The following is a 16,379-nucleotide window of genomic DNA, read 5'->3' as shown; positions in this document are numbered from 1 at the left end:
CTCAGCTTATCTCTCTCTTCCCCTTCAAAATATACAATTTATTTTGTCCACCAGCTCAGCAGCATCAAGCCAAGAATAATCCTGTATTTCTCAGCAACCCACTGTCTTGGTTGCCCCGTGTACCTCCGTTATGCGCATAGATGTCATGTTTGTGTGTGTCCGTGTGTGCATGTAAGGAGGGAGAAGGAATTTACACTTCTGGGCATGAAGGTGTACAAATGCACACCTGCTTGTGGCAGTGTTAATGCCCACACCGACCGTGTATGTCCTAGCATCACAACACAGCCCCGCACGGCCAAGGAGAACGACACGAGGATTCAGCAGAAGTAATGCACTAAGTACTTCAATTATGCACTAAATTATTATTTAACACTGATCTAGACCCTAGGCCCCGTGCGCTTCCCGAGGGCAAACACAATCGACGCAACACGGGGGAGAACGTAAATTTTTTCGATTTCTCTTCTACTCAGTGGTTCAGAGGTACCACATAATGGAGCCGCGAGCAGCAAACCCCGACTCGCAGCCCCGGCGTTACATGCCTCCCTCCATGGGGAGACTTAAACACGTCTCCCCATCCTCCCCCCCCCCCCCCAAGCCAGTGCGGCCCGTGAGGCCACGGGAGCCGGAGAAAGCCCTGCAGGGCTATAAATAGCTGCTCGGGGGGGAGGGGGCGGGGGGGGGGAGAGTGCAGCAGCACGTTTCCAAAGATGTTTGCTGCAGAGGGAGGTTTTGCCGGATTAATTCATCGCGGTGGGGGGGGAGGAGGGGGGAACTGCTAGGAACTTCCCCGACACGCAAAGTAGCGGGAGCGGAGAGGGGCCGCGGCTGCGCTGGGGACGCTGCCGGGCTTGGGTGGGGGGGAAGCCTCGCACGCCGCGAGAGGAGCAGGGCAGGACGGCTCCCCCTCGGGGTTTCCTGCCTGCTGCCTGCCTCCGGCGCTCCCCCGGGCTGGGCTACGGGCGCGGGGGGCCCTACGCGGGCCGCGGAGCAGCGCCAAGTGGCGAGGGGCGCTCGCCGTACGCGCACTGGCTCTGCGCGCCGCGCCGCGCCGCCGCCGGCAGCTCCCCGCGCCCCGCTCGCAGCTTCTCCTCCCCGCGGGCAAGTTGCGAGCGGCCGCGGCCGGGCAGCCGTGGCGGCCCCCCACGCCGCCTCGCAACTTCCTGCGAGCGGAGGTGCCGCGCGGGGCGCAGCCGCCGCAGTGCCCCGGCCCGCTCTCACCGTCCTCCAGAGCCGCTGCCGCTTGGCACTGACGGAGGTGGCGGTGACGATGAGGTGGGAGACGGACACCACCAGCCCGAAGACGATGGCCAGCAGGGTCCGGACGGGCAGCAGCGAGTAGGAGACGAAGGTGACCAGCATGAGCTGCCACATGCCCTGCTCGGGGGCGCTGGGGGGCTCCATGCCATAGGCGCCGAGCGAGAAGGGGCAGCAGAGGAAGGAGAAGGTGAAGCTGAAGAGCAAGGTGAGCTTGACGATCTGCTGCAGCTGCGTGACCTGCAGGTACTTGACATTGGTGACGATGAAGAGGGAGAGGAAGATGATGCAGTGCACCGGGTGCGAGCCTTTGGAGATGGTCAGGCTGGGGCCGGAGAGCAGCTCCACCAGGGCCAGGCTGGCGGTGAGCACGATGAGGACGGCCAGCGCCTTGAGGGTGGACGTCTGCTCCAGCTTCAGGTTGTAGCTCTGGAAGAGAGCCTCCAGCTCCTTGCAGTCAAACTCGTCCTCGCAGGCGATGGCATCCAGCAGCAGCAAGGGAGGGGGGTCCCCCAGCCCGGCGCCCGCTCCCGCCGCCGCGGCAGCCGGCGGGGAGCAGCAGCAGTGGCAGCACTTCTTCCTCTTGGTCTTGACTTTCTGAAACGGTATTTCCTCCATGTCAGGGCCATTCATAAACCCCGGGAAGAGGTGCTCCTCCTGGCGCGCCCCGCTGCCGCCGCCGCGCCGCCGCCGCCGCCGCGCTGCTCATAGACGAGACGGGCGCTGCGAGCCGGAGCGGCGGCCGCACGCCCGCCGGCCGCCCCCGCCGCAGCGGCTCCGCGGCCGCGGGCGCAGCGCGGGCCGCCGGCAAACGCGCCCCGCCGAGGCCGCCTGCGAGCCGGCTGCCTGGGACGGCGGCAGGAGGGAGAGCCGCGCTGGTGTCAGCGTGCCAAGCGTGCCGTCTTCTGCCTCGCCTGCTCGCTCGCCCCTCCACCCTCCTCCTCTTCCTCCTCCTCCACCGCCCTCCTCTTCCTCCTCCCCCCCCCCCCCGCCGCCCCGGTGCTCCGGGGATGTTAATCTCCTAATGACACCAAAACACCATCCCCAGGTTTGAAAGGAGGCAGCGGGAGTGGGTGGGGGGAGAAGGCAAGGGTGGTGGGGGGGGACAAGCAACAGGCGGGTCTTTCTCAGGTACCGCTGCCTGCGGGAGCTGGTGGTGAACGGGTTCCCGAGGTGCGGGCAACACTTGGGAAAACAAAAATAAAATAAAACCCGAACGACGACACCGGAAAGAAAAATAAATAAATAAACACGAAAGGGGAACCCAGCCGGGGGACTGGGCTCAGCGGAGGAAGAGCGAGGCAGAGGGGCCAGAGGGAGAGCAGGAGGCAGGCAGGGGCAGGGCGATCCCCTCCCCACGTCCCCGAGCATCGCACCGCGGCCGGCGAGTGACGGGCGCCTTTGCGCTGCCCGCCTGGGAAGCCGGACACGTCCCATCCCGTCCCGTCCCGTCCCGTCCCCCGACCCCGCCGCCGGGGCACCGCGACACCGGCAGCGACCCCGGGCCCTGCGCAGCGCCGTGCACCCCCGCCGCGGGCTGCGCGAGGGGCCGCGGCCGCCGCCCGGCAGCCCGGCGTGCCCTGTCCGCCTTCAAATCTATAAATAAATACGTGTATCTATTTAGAGACAGAGGTGAATCCTGATTCTTTTGAGAAATAAAGTCTGTCTGCCTGAATAAACGTGCTGGTTTTTACCAGTTTTGCCTTCCAGATTGTGAAGCACTTGGAAAAAGTGCAGTGAAAGAGGGGTTTTGTTGTTTTTTTAACACACATTTCTGTCAGTGCTTCTGCCTGTCTGAGAGCACAAATCAGTCAGGGGCCGTGGACAGCCACTCTGGTGACAGGAGTTAATTACCATCCCACACAGAACTGCACACAGTGCCTCATCAAGAACACAGGTTGTTACAGAGAGAAAAAAAAAAAACTTTCAGTGCTGCCTATGGTGCTACTACTCCACACCAGTATTACCACGTTGCCACCCAAGAATGCAGAACAATATTATTTTCTATAAGCATTGCGTCTAATTTTGACACTACGTGGTTGATCCCAAGCTCACCAGTACTAGGGGAAGGACTCCTTTGCTTCTGTTGGCTTTGCATCAAGCGTTTGTAAGGAACCATTAGGAAAGCATAGAGGTAGAATACTATTATAAATTATGGCGGTATATAACATTTGTTTTTTCAAAAGTACTGTAACAGTACTTTCCCAAATCCAAGCAGAATCCTACTACCATGGATACATCGAAGATCTAATTGCTGATTTTTGTGTTATTGAAGTCAGAAGTCAGATTCTGGTTCCTGATTTGAGCTGAAATGCCTTAAGACCAACAGCAGGCAGGTCTTCTTTAAAATTTATTTCAGCTATGGAAAACAATCGTATTTCAGTTCTGGATACTAACATAGTACTAAACAAAAGCTCTGATATATGATTTAAAGCAATATAATTTTTTACATTCGTATTTTAGCATTTTATGTTAATTTTAGCCCTCCAGACTTGGCATACAGTTGTTCTTTTGAACTTGTATGGATCTCATTAGGAAAAGGGAATGAATCAACATTGCAGGAGTTCATGTGTCAGAGACTCAAAATATTTCATGTTTGAGGCAATGATTGTCACTTACTCTGTGTTCATGTGATGCCACTCACAGTGGGTTCCCAGTCTGTGCATCAGTCCCTCAAGCACTGCAGATCTGTAAAAATAAAGAGTTAAAATTTAGCTTTCTGTAAACCAACTCCCTGAGGAAGAAAGTCAAGGATTTGGATTTGCTGACCAAAGTGCTAGAGACAGGAAGAGATATTTAATTGGAGTGAAATGAAATGTAACAAAAAAGGCTTCCTCTACTTTGCAATATTTCCATTGTGTTTGGAAAGCGCTGAAAATACATCTCATTGTTCATTTTGGTGCATAAATTCCCCTCAGTCACACATATACTAGGCAGATGCACAATGTTGTATTTTCACCTGCCCTTTGCTTTCTTCTGAGCTCATGTATCCTGAGGGACAAATTAGTATTTTACATCTCACACTGTATAAGAGGTGGCACCTAGTTGCCCAACCCCAGGAACAATCTTCTGAAAGAGCTGTCATGCTAATAGTTATCATTTTTTTCCTTTCTTCTGGCTCTCTGCTGGCTGCTGGGAAAATGGAAGAAGAGTAATTCTCTACAAGACACCATGTGATTTAGAGTATCCTCCTGCTTCTTACACGCTCAGGTTCGATGCAGCAGAAAAGGTCCGCTTGTATGGGGTGTATACATCTCCATTCTCATCAGGTCAAGAGGACGCAGCGAACTGTCGAAGCTTCATCTTCCTTAGACACTGTAGGAATATGGAAACGCCACACTGATTAATGGAACTCTTCCATCCTTAATCCATTGTTTCACATCATAGGGCAAATACCCTGCCTTAACCTGCACAGTGAAGTGCCGAATTTGTACTACCTGATAGCTCAACTATAAAAGGAGGAACTTGAAAACCTGTCTCTGAAACAGAACTGTTCTTAAATCAAATAACTAGCCACAAAACTGCTGTAATGCACTTGACACAGTGCATTTTCTGGCTAAACTCATCTGATACAGATAGCAGCAGTCTGGTTCAGGTTTTGTGAACTATGAACAACTATTTGTGGTCTGCACTGTACTTCCAGTTCATTTCCCAAAAAAATACATGGTTGATTTTGATATATAATGCCCTCAAAGTTTTGGATGCTGGCCAGATCCAAGCCAGTTCTTCCTGCTGAGTGCCCTTGCATTTGTAACCAGAGACCACTCTTGGAGTAAGTGTAGTACTGACAGGAAGGCACGATTAGAGCCCAGCTTTATTAACTTCTGCGCTGCAAAATCTGTTTTTTCAGCCTTTTCCTAAGAGGCAAGTTGATATGGTTCTTTGAGTCATCGGAAGTGGAAAACATTTCTTTACGGAGAGTTGGGCAGTATATGGATCTAAGTTACACTGAGCATGATACATAGCTTTCTACATTTTACTGGACCTCAGAAGCAGTCTTGAATGTCACAACTCAAGAGTTTCAGAATCTCTAGTTTTATCTACCTTTTGTGTACAGATTGTTCATTTGATAATTATTTAATCTTCATTGTCTATTTTATTTATCTAACTCTATCACCTGCTTCTTTTTTCTCTTCCTCATCTCCAATGGTTTCAGGCATTCACTGCCTGATGCACTTGCTGGAGATCATCTTTGGAAGGAATATTTTCAGCAGAACTAGAGCTTTTCAGATTCATGGGAAGTTTAGAATTGAGTGTTTTCAAAGTTTGGTAACAATAGAATTTTTGCTTTGGGTTGACTTTTGTCTTAGTAAGGATCTCAAAGATCTTCACCTTTTATTCACAGTTAGTATTGCCTACTTGAAACAGAATGCCATGCTCTGTCATCCAAGACAGGGATACAAACCTTTCTCCTCCTCATCCTCTCTGACAGCGAGTGAGGATTCCGCATAAAACTACTGAGAAATTTCTGCAGACTCATTCTAGCAGGCGCAGCTTGTTAATGCCACCACAGAAACAGGGAGGTGTGTGACCCTCTGGTAAGAGGAAAGAAGTAACATGGGCAGGACAAAGAGGTCCTCCTGGAAATGGTACGAATGATCTGGCTTAAAGATTCAGCTGTTTTCACCTCTCCTGGCTCTTTATATTTACATTACTGGTTTAGATTTTAAGGAAAGCCAAAGTTTGGAAAAGGGGAGAATTTGTCTTTTTATATCATGCACATGTTTTATTTGGATCAGTATGGGAGCTCCATTAATTCACATTCAGATTTCAAGAAATATAGATTGGATTCCAGTAAGGCTACTGAAATATTTTCTGAATAGATCTTACAAGCATCATACTAATCATTCTTTAATTGTAAAGTTTGATTTATGTTGTATGTATTCTGATGGAGAACAAATGAAACAGATATCCCTGTTACATACTGCTTCCACAGTTACACAACTTTTACCTGCAACTTTGAATTCACCTAATGAGAGTTTGTACTACAGAGCTGAAACAAACTTTCACCAGCAGCAAGTGAAAACTTTACAGCACTTACAAGTTCAGCTGTTAGGAAACATTACTATTTAACCTCAACAGGGTACTCCAAAATACCCTCTTGGTTTAAATTTCCTCTTCAGTGGTTCTTCCCACAAGAATGAGTTTTAAGAAATAAGCAGTTACCTAAGGCACCCAGAACAGACTTGAGTCCTTCAAAGATAAATCAGGTTGTAACACTAATCACGGAGTGAGGGACCTGTGCCTTAACTTTGGCTCATGTCTAACAATAACACTTTTGCTCATTCATCTTCCTTTGGACCACATAGTGCTTCTGCACTCAGATTATTTTAATCACTATTTTATTTGTATGGAAGTCTATTTAATTATGTAATCAGTCAGAGACAAAAAATAATAATTTCAGATTAGAAGAGAATTACTTTAAGGGCTTGACCTCAAGTCACTAGTCAGACAATACTGCTGCTGAAGCAAATGGCAGATGTGACTGAAAAATAATATGGCTGAGTGGCTAATTTGCCAGCAGAAAATGGGGATGGGTTTTCTCCAGTCCTCTGCTGAACAGAGAGTAGAGACAGTATGAGCACTGGAATCCTTTACCTCTCTCTCCTATTCTAAGCCTTCCAGGAGAGTGTGAGACTTGTGACCTACTGAACTTCTATATTAATACTAATGAACCTCTTCAGTGAGCAAGCAACATGCTTTTCAGCCGGCATGGATTTATGGTAGGTCAGCTGGATCCTTCCAGGCTTTGACAACTCATTCATCTCCTCTATCAGTACTGCATCAACTCCAATTTATCTATTCTTCATCTAAAATTAGAGCTGTCCAAACACTGTCAAATGGGCAAAATTTCAGAGGGAGAGGAGGTTGGTGCATTTTTATGAGGAATTCACTGACCATTTCTTTAATATTTTTTCTCATAAATCATATGACTCTGTGCTGCTTCTCCAAATACCACTCACTCACCTGGCTATGCTTCTGCTTCACCACCCCTCACTGACTTCTCCCTGTTGCCTCAGAGGTATTTCAGGAGTTTTCCTTCATAAGTCTGTGGAAACAACATAGAAATGACACAGAGAGGTTTCAAAGCTTCTTCAAAACAGTTCACTTCTTACTTTGCCAAGAGGCATAGAACAGTGCTCAGTATTTATTAAAAAAATGAATGAAAGAACGGGAAATATACAAAACAGAAACCACCATCCACCTGCAAAAGCTACACCGTGCTCACACCATCTACTTTCAGCATTTCATTTTAGATGCTTAAGTTAGAGTTCACCCCCTTTTCATAGCACGAGTAATAGCAAGAGGGTACGACGCAGCACTCTCAGGTCACAGAACGGCAGAATCGCCGTTTGCGACGCCTGTTCTTGTACATCCTCTCGGGGCAATGCAGGCCCAGGCAGACACACCAGTTCAATTGCTAAGAATCGTAAAGCTGCATGTTACTCGGCCTCGTACCTGTGTAACTGTTTACTAGCTTAGGCTTCACACCATGCTAGCATGACCATACAGTTACCAGGTCTGGAGACAGCTTTTTCAGTGCTGCCTTGGGGATCTTTGCACACAGTCTGGAGAGCAGAAATAACACATGCTAGCCTGCAGCAGCTGACAACCTTTTCCCTCCTTTCCTTTTAGTAAGGCAGATCTTTCAACACACTGGTATCTTTGGAATCACATTTTCATTCAAGGCTAGGATGCAGCCCAAGAATTTGTGTTTGAATATTTGTCCTCAGTAAAGCTATTATTTTACCTTTCCTGGTCAGTGTGCTTAACAAACTCTTTTTCAGCCAATCCACAGTAGAAATAATAAATGCAATTATACAATACTGGAACAGTTCTCAGACAAAATACAAATATTTTTGAGTTCCCAACAGTTTTTTTTCTGCAAGTACTTTTGGAAAACCAAAGGAAGAAAAACCATTCCAATCCTTCTCCCCAACACCTCAATATTCCTTCTTGCAATAGTATGGTGATGATTTCCCAAACTACTTAGCAGATTTGGTACCAGTTTCCATTCTGCAAGTGATCTGATTGACCAAAGTATCCTTAAAAATCCCTGCATAAAATCATACTCACTAAAAGTAAGACCACAGAGATGAAAATATTTTTTCATTTCCTTGCTTCCAAGTATAGCATTCAATTCTCATTTTAGGAGTTCAGCAAAATGCCCAGTATCAGGGTGCTAGCCGTGTTTGACAACCTTGTAAGGCTCTGATACCATTCCATGAAATCAAGGAAAGTTTTGATATTGAGTGTAGCTAAATTAGCCTCAAGGTACTAGAACCATCCTATCGCAGAAGCTATCTGTTCTTCTTCATATTCTTACTGACATTTTCTAAGGTAAGAGTATGGTTCTGTACTGATCCTATAGCATTCTTTTCTGCCTAACAAGATGCTATTTTGATGTACTTGAGAGTGTGTGCAAGGACAAGTATCTTGCTTAGTGTAATTCTTTGAACATTTAAAAGGAAAAGTCAAGAGGTAAGCAAAAATAAAGGTACTAACTATAGCTGAATTTCAGAGTTCACAGCCATATTTCAGATCCATTCATTTTTACAAAATAAACATTAAATAGTAGTTAATACACTGGCCAGATCTGGTCTACTCCTATTTTTTCATCTCAAATTTGTACTGCACATATATTCTTGAATCAGTTATGCTGCATTTTATTATTATTTATGAACCAAAATTTTTGTAAGCATTTTTTTTTTTTTTTTTTTTTAATTAAGGCTGTCAGTTCCTTAAGTTTTTCTACTCCTGTGTATGCTTTTCTTATGTCAAGTTTTCACTCTTGGTATTATTCAGGACATGATCTGCTACTGCTTTCCATCAGAGTGCATTCACAAGCAGTTCTGTCAAATAGCTTCTTCAAGTGCCAGACCTTGTACTCCCTTCTGGATTTCTGATTTGGGTAGAACTACTCAATGCTGAGTTCATCTGGGAGTTTTTCTTGAGTAGGAATTAGGAAGGCATGCATATTTTCATCTGCTGAGCCTCCTCTCAAAGAGTGAAGAGTACACTGGCAATGTGAGTTTAACAACAACAACAAGTAAAATAATTACAGACAGCTCCCACTGGAGGAAAAGTTTGCTCTTTTTATACTAATTCTAGTGTTTCCTGGTAACTATGAAGCTAATAATAGCTTAGACACAGAGCATCTTACAACCAGTGTGTTCTTTACCAATTACTACTTGCATTCTATCAGTAGGGTCTAAACAGATATTTTGCTTTTTTGTGCTTTTTTATATAAACTAAGCAAATAATTACACAAAATGTTGAGACTTTTAAATAAAAATTTTAACAATGCCTTTCAATTAAAAAGGTAAGCTGTTACAGAAGGTTAAGCTGCGGAAGACACTTACTAGCAATTCACCTCTTCCAACACCCCCTTGCAAGTACCGGACGGACATTACCCAAAAACTGGGTTTATCAGATATTAAATTGCTATTCCACTTGATCTTTACCAGGGGCTAAGATTTCATCTATTTTATATCTAATCTATGTAACTAGATTCTTCACATAAGTCCTGCAACCAGTAACAACTAATTAGGTCAAATTAACAGCACATATGTTACTGGTTCTATTTTGAGTTTAAACCCTCAAGACGGAGCTTTAAGATAACAACTGCTGGATTGCTCACATGAAAAGACAGCTTTATGTTGTCTGTGTTTACTATCTCTTTGGTCAGACCATACTCAATTTTAAAACAGATTTCCACTGGCTTTCAACGCTATATTTATTCTCTTGTCATTTGTGCTCCCCTTTCATCCTAAACAATTTGCATAAATCCACCTAATGCTATTTAGCTTATGTCCCCATTGTTACTATAAATAGATGAACTGGAAATTCAGCTTAGTAAAGCAACTTAATTCTTTTCTTGTCTCATTCCTTCTTCCTGCTTACACTCTGTATGTGTGTGTGTGTGAGTGTGTGTGCGTGCGCGCACGCACGTGCACGTGTCTGTGCGAAGGTGTGGAAGAGATACCACATACTCAAAATAAATACTAAGCAGTAAGTGTTACTGATCTTATTAATGATTAACGGCAGCACAGAATCTTTTAAGCTAACACAAAAGTAGTAACCCTAAGAATAACCCTTAATATTCTGTGTGTGTGTGTGTGAGTTAGGGAGTCAAAAATCTAGAGAAATAGGCTTTTTTTCTCTTTTTTTCTTTTTTTTTTTTTTTTTAACAGGAAAGGGAAACATTTTTCCTCATGTAAAACAAGCTGAGAGTAGTTGGGTAGTGATCTTACTAAAATTATATCTAATATCCTTCGTACACAACCTTCCTTTGTTTTTTATGTTTTTGTTTGCTTATCAGACAAGTTTCCATTTGAATATTAGGTTGCTTCTTTAAAACTCTACAGGTGAAACTGAAATTTTAAACGGCTTGAAATAAAATTAGTATGACACTGAGATTTTATTTTAACTGTAAGCTTTTTTGCCTCAACAATTTTTGTTTGCAAAAATCACAAAAATGCATTAGTTTAGATACAGCTCTTCCTGCCTAAAAAATTAACTGGATATTTAGAAGGGCTATTTCTATAGCACCTTGACAGTCAGTCCCTGCAAACACTTCCCCTCCTCAGCGCTAGGAGTGTTTTATATCACAGAGATGCAATATTTTAGCAGAGCTCACTGTTGTTTTTTCACTCCACTTTTCACACCTATTATAGACTGCGGCTTATTCCCTCGTCTGAAACATATCTCCCTTCCCCAAACAAGGTAAAGGGCTGTTTTCCAGAAGTACCTGCAGTCAACGGGATGCTTTCCCTTGACTCTGCTGGGGTTTTATGTCTGCCCTGTAACTTCTAGCCCTTCACATTCTCGCTGTGTGACCGAAGAGCCTCTGAGCAGGATTTGCAGCAGCTGCTATATTCAGCGAGGTGCTGCCTAAGGTCAGTGTGTCCGTAAGACAGCGCTTAGACTCACAGGCAAATACCGAGGACAGCTGCCCTGCTGGCTAAGCACCCAAATATCTCACCTGCAGGTAATTCGCTTCCCCCCTCTCCCCCAACCAAGAACCACAGGGGACTTTCTCCCTTAGTGGGAAGATGGAGCCATGGTAATCCCTGAAATGGTGAGAGCGCTTCCTCAGGACGTAGGATGCTCGAGCTCCTACATCATGCTCCAATGCACGGGAGGGGACTGCAGACTCTCTGGGGCTACCCCACTGTGCAGCACAGGTTACTTCGTGTACAGCAACTGCTTCGCTCGCTCTCTCTGCTGCGTGAAAAAGGAAATTCAACATTCACTGAGCTGAAGGAAAAAACAGATTGGGCAGTAAGAAATCTGCCCCAATACACATTTATCTGTGGTATCTAATGCCTACGAAATAGAAAACTGTTGCTGCATCTTCTAATTAATCTGGTCCTGTAGAGGTTAGCTGTATTACAGTTTCTTGTGCGATTAAAAGAACAGCTATAAGAACAATTAGTTTTGAGATGCTGGTTGGGCATATCCATGACCCAAGTAACAAAAAACCCCAAAACAACAAAACAAATCCCCTCAATTCTTTCAAAACTAGGTAGCTCTGAGAAAATATGTGAAAACCCATAGAAAATAATATACCAAAAAGAAAAAAAGCTCTGCAAATGCTGGCCTGCCACAATTATGTTGTTGAACAGGAGACTTGAGGATTGCAATTTGTATTTAGGTTCTTAAGTTAGTTAACTGCACCATTTGTGGGATCTGACTTAGAGTGTGAAAACTTGCGTGCATGAAAACAGAAATAAGAAAAATGACACTGTGTACTATCAAAGCTCACCTTCTACATAGACTTTGAAAAATTCAGTCTGGAAATGCTTTCATAGCAAAGTTTTCAAAAGTTTTCATGTGCAATGACCTGATTTTATAGCCTTTGTATCTTCTACAGAAGCAAGCATTATTTTCGTTTTTTAAATATATTATGATTCATGCAACCTGCTGATTGGCAACATTATTTTTTTCCCCATTTTAAGTCATTCATATGACTAAACTAAACACTACAATTGAAAGGAAGGAAATGCTAACATCATGAGGCACTAGTCAGCCAACAGATCTGAACAGCATTTGTCTTGGTTCAGCACCATCCTTGTGTGTGCCCCATAGATCCTCGTATTGAGGATTTCAGCGAAACTCCTCACAGACCCCTTTCCACAGATTTCTTTCAACCTCATATGGTATCTCAATTACATACAGGAGATGAAACACCTTTCTAAAATTTCAGTATTTGAAATGGATCAGCCAGGGCTTTTAAATAGATTCTCAAAACGAATTTATCATCAAGGGGATTTTTTTAAAAACATAAGGATTTTTATGCATACATTTATGGTAATGAGTACAAGCTATTATGCCTGTCACAATACAAAGCGATTCAGCTGGTATTATTTTCATAAATATTTAAAAGTTGGCACATCTACAATGTAGGCAAGGGGTATTGTAGTACAGTCATTAAAAAAAAAAGAAAAAAGTTATTTCTTCATCTAGACCCACTTGGTTAAAATATTAATGAAAACGACACACTTCAGCTTTATTTTGAGTTAGCAGATTAAATTTGTTTAAAGATAATTAGAATGAAAATCTAAGACACTTTTTCCTCATTGCATTTTTCATATAATTTGACTAGATCAGCTTAGCCACACTTCTGGTCTGGAATAAGTTTCCCTCCACAGTGTAAACACAGTTCATGTGAGAATATGTACCACATCTCCCAGGAGACTGCAACCAAGACCCAAATGATGATTCCAATTAGCAAAGACAAAGTAATATTGCATTGAGTATCCGGTATAATCAAGGGTGAGAACAACAGTGGGCATGCCTGGGGTACGTAATGTCTCACCACTGCACAACCCTGTGGACAGAAATGTAAAATGTACGTGGAAGGACTGGTTCAAGCAGATGGCTCCAAAAGTACTCTCTTTCCTAGGGTTTAAATTTCTCCAAAAGTAGTGTTCTTTGCTTTTCCGTATTGCTTGACTTGTAAGCTTCATCTGGCCAGATTCATTGTAAAACATACTTTTTTTTCTGAGACGAGAGTAAAGAATACCAGTTTTGGAGTCTTTCAGCTACCTTTCTGGGTGTTGTCATTTATACGCCACATAACTTGCAATGGCCTTGGACAGGACCTGGAAAATTATTTTTAATCACAAAGGCATACCAGGTCAATAAATGGAGTAAGTATTTTGTTCTATTCTTGCAATTGTTCTGGTACCATTGCTGTCTCCTGCAGGGAATTAGAATAGTATATTGGGAGCTTTTGTCAGAGGAACAACCTTATGCATATTTGATGCAGTTGCTAACTGGTATTATGCTTATTATTTGTGAATCATTGAAGCTTGCATATGTTTCTTGTAGTTGGGTTTTGGGCCTGAAGGTTTATTTTAATGGCCCATTAAACTCCCACCTGGCTAATTTGTTGATTACATTAATTTCTATTTGTGCGCTTCATCTGTAGGTTTTTTAAGGTAGGTAAAAGTTCATAGTTCTTTCCATAATGCGCTCTAAGACATTGTGACTGTTATTAACTTAAAGTAAACAAAGAATCCATGGCAATAAGTAGCTAGTTAGGCAGTAAAAGGATGGTATTCCTCTATTTCCTTTGTTTCTGCATCTAGAATTCATGAGATAAAAGGGTGACCAAAAAAAATGCAGCTTCTTAAGAATGATGTGAAGTACCAAACACAGTAATAAAAAACTTTATATTTTTAGTCTTGGAGAAATGACCGAGACTGTTTTTTACATACTGTTGAAAATCTTAGCATTAAACTATGGCATTATGGCAGTTATTATTATTAGGAGGAATTACTTGTATTCTCATAATGCCAAAAATAATACCATAAGCAGGTTTAAAATGTAGTTGTTCAAAGTTCTGTACAAGTATATTGCATAATAATCCCCTTCCTGAAGAGTTTATAGTCTAAATAAACAAGACAGATGGAGTCTATATAAGATAAAGGAAATGCCAAATACAAAAAAATGTTTAAGGAAAAATGCCTTATAAATTGCAAGGAAGTCTTTTGAATATGTTTCATCTGCAAGCAAACTCAGTTTCTTGATTTTGTTTTTCTAACAAAAATCATTTCTTCAGTTCAGAGCAACTGCTTATCAGGTACACCTTACCAAATGAACTAAGGTTGATTCTCAGCTGTGGCTTTGCAATGACTTTTCTTCATGCACAAGTTCACTTTCTATTGTTACCTGCTAGAAAAATGTTTCCCTTTTCTCACTAAGCATGTCATGCAGACTACTCAATCATATGTCAAACAGTGAATGTGTATATTTTTATTTTTCAAAATTTAATCCTATTTCCAATCTATTCAACCACATACTCCCTGGAATACTTTTATGTAGTCGCATGCATAATGCCCTGGAAGACCATTGGTAAGTCATCTAATCTTTGACTTATCAGAAGCACAACATGGTGAATTAACCACATGACAGTGGAAAACGTAATGGCTGCTACATCCAGGAGCTACATCCAGCTTTCCTGTTCACAGCACTGGTTCGGCTACACCTCATTTGGATTTGAATGAAGCTGGAAAATGTAAAGAAATCTCCCCTCAGGAAGAACACGATTTTTAAACCTAACATTTATGGAAAATATTTTCAGTAATTTAGAAAGGTTTTGAATCAGACCAAGAGAGACCACCATGCTGATACCTTGTCACTGCATCTGGAAGCATCAGAATGAAGCTTCTTAGAAAGACTAGGAAGAAATCCAAAAGGTTTCAACATTAAATGAGAGTATATACACAGTCTAAGAAGTTTCCAAAGCTATGAAAAGTACAGTTAACAATTGGAAATCACAGGAAAAATACCTCTTAGTTAGGAGAACAGTTGATACGGAAGTGGAAAGAGGAAAAAAGTACTCCTGAAAACAACAGAATTTTAAAGAAAAACTTTAAATGTGAGCACTGGCCTTGTCAAAATTGCATGAAGCTACTGAAGAAATAAAGACAGGGTACTACTGGCTTGCAATCTATGAACTTAATTGACTGGATCTCTCATCAGATTTTAATTTGGAAATCAAAGGAGCTCATCCTGCCTACACATAGGAGATGTTTACCATGCACCAAAGGACAGAATAAACTGATGGGAGGTAATTGTGAAAGAGATGACTCTTAAGACAAGAAAGTGCTCTATTACAGTATTAAAAAAAATCAAGATATATTATATACATTGACTGGAGGACATTATTTTTACAATGTGCAAATGTTCTATATGTGATAGACTGTTTACACTTCTTTATCACAGACAAATCAACCCACCATGCAATTTTCTCTATGCCTTTGGATTAAATTCTAAGGGCAAACTCCCCAACTTTTGGAACCGCTTGTATTCATACTTCAAACCAAACTTGGTCTAGTAACTCCATCACTGAAAGTCTTCTACAGATATCTTTTCTTTTTAAACTAAGTAAGCTTCAGTTAGTCTAAGAATAACATCACCGGGTGTTTGCTGGACCCTAGTTTCCTGGAAAGTGGTATTTGAGGAAATAGGGAGGAAAAGATCTGCACTGCACCAAATTCCTAAACACATCATTGCTTACATTTCTTGCAAGATGTAAATGAAGAGTTGTTTTTTTTTAAAAAAAAAATACAAATCTATGCATAACCGTCACCCACCACAAAAAAATTCTCTTTGTTGTCAGATCAAATATATCCTGACCTTTCACAAGGTCATGAAAAGGAACCTAGCTTTTATATTCTATATTACCTTCATATTCAGAACAGATTTCATTTCGGACACTTGGGTAGCAAGTAACTTAGCCAAAGTCAAGGAACTGCTTTGTCTCTGCTGACTGAATTTCCTTTCCTGTTGATACAGCATTTGTATCTCGTAACAGGATTTTCTTCATCTGTGAAGCTTCCTTTAAATGGAATCTTCCAACGCACTCTTCTCACTGGCTCAAGAGAGATGTATTCCTAAGAACGTTTTGGGCTCAAAGTTCACCTAAATACCAAAACAGAGACATTTTCATTTCTAAAACCAAATAATCTAGTCATCATCATGACGAAATATCTGGTGTGTCCTGCTGCTTTCTCTTCTGTTCCCACTAAGTCAAGCCACATGACTGCACTGTCATAGGAGTAGGTGTTACTGTCTGATATTACGCAGGTGTGAATGCATTATTCCTTTAAAAA

General features: G+C 42.7%; 1 protein-coding gene across 1 annotated transcript in view; it reads right to left on the bottom strand.

Moving 5' to 3' along the window:
- Positions 1-1,887, bottom strand: part of ADCY1 (adenylate cyclase 1) — a 155,000-nt gene extending 153,113 nt beyond the window's left edge. Inside the window, exon 1 of the mRNA XM_062567932.1 lies at positions 1,219-1,887. Within this exon, the coding sequence (XP_062423916.1) occupies positions 1,219-1,887 (669 nt within the window). The remainder of the gene's footprint in view (positions 1-1,218) is intronic.
- Between the last annotated feature and the right edge of the window lie 14,492 nt (positions 1,888-16,379).

This window comes from Rhea pennata, chromosome 2 (assembly GCF_028389875.1).
Source record: "Rhea pennata isolate bPtePen1 chromosome 2, bPtePen1.pri, whole genome shotgun sequence".
Taxonomy (NCBI): Eukaryota; Metazoa; Chordata; class Aves; order Rheiformes; family Rheidae; genus Rhea; species Rhea pennata.
Note: the sequence above shows the minus strand (reverse complement) of the source record. Positions and strands in the feature narration are given on the sequence as shown.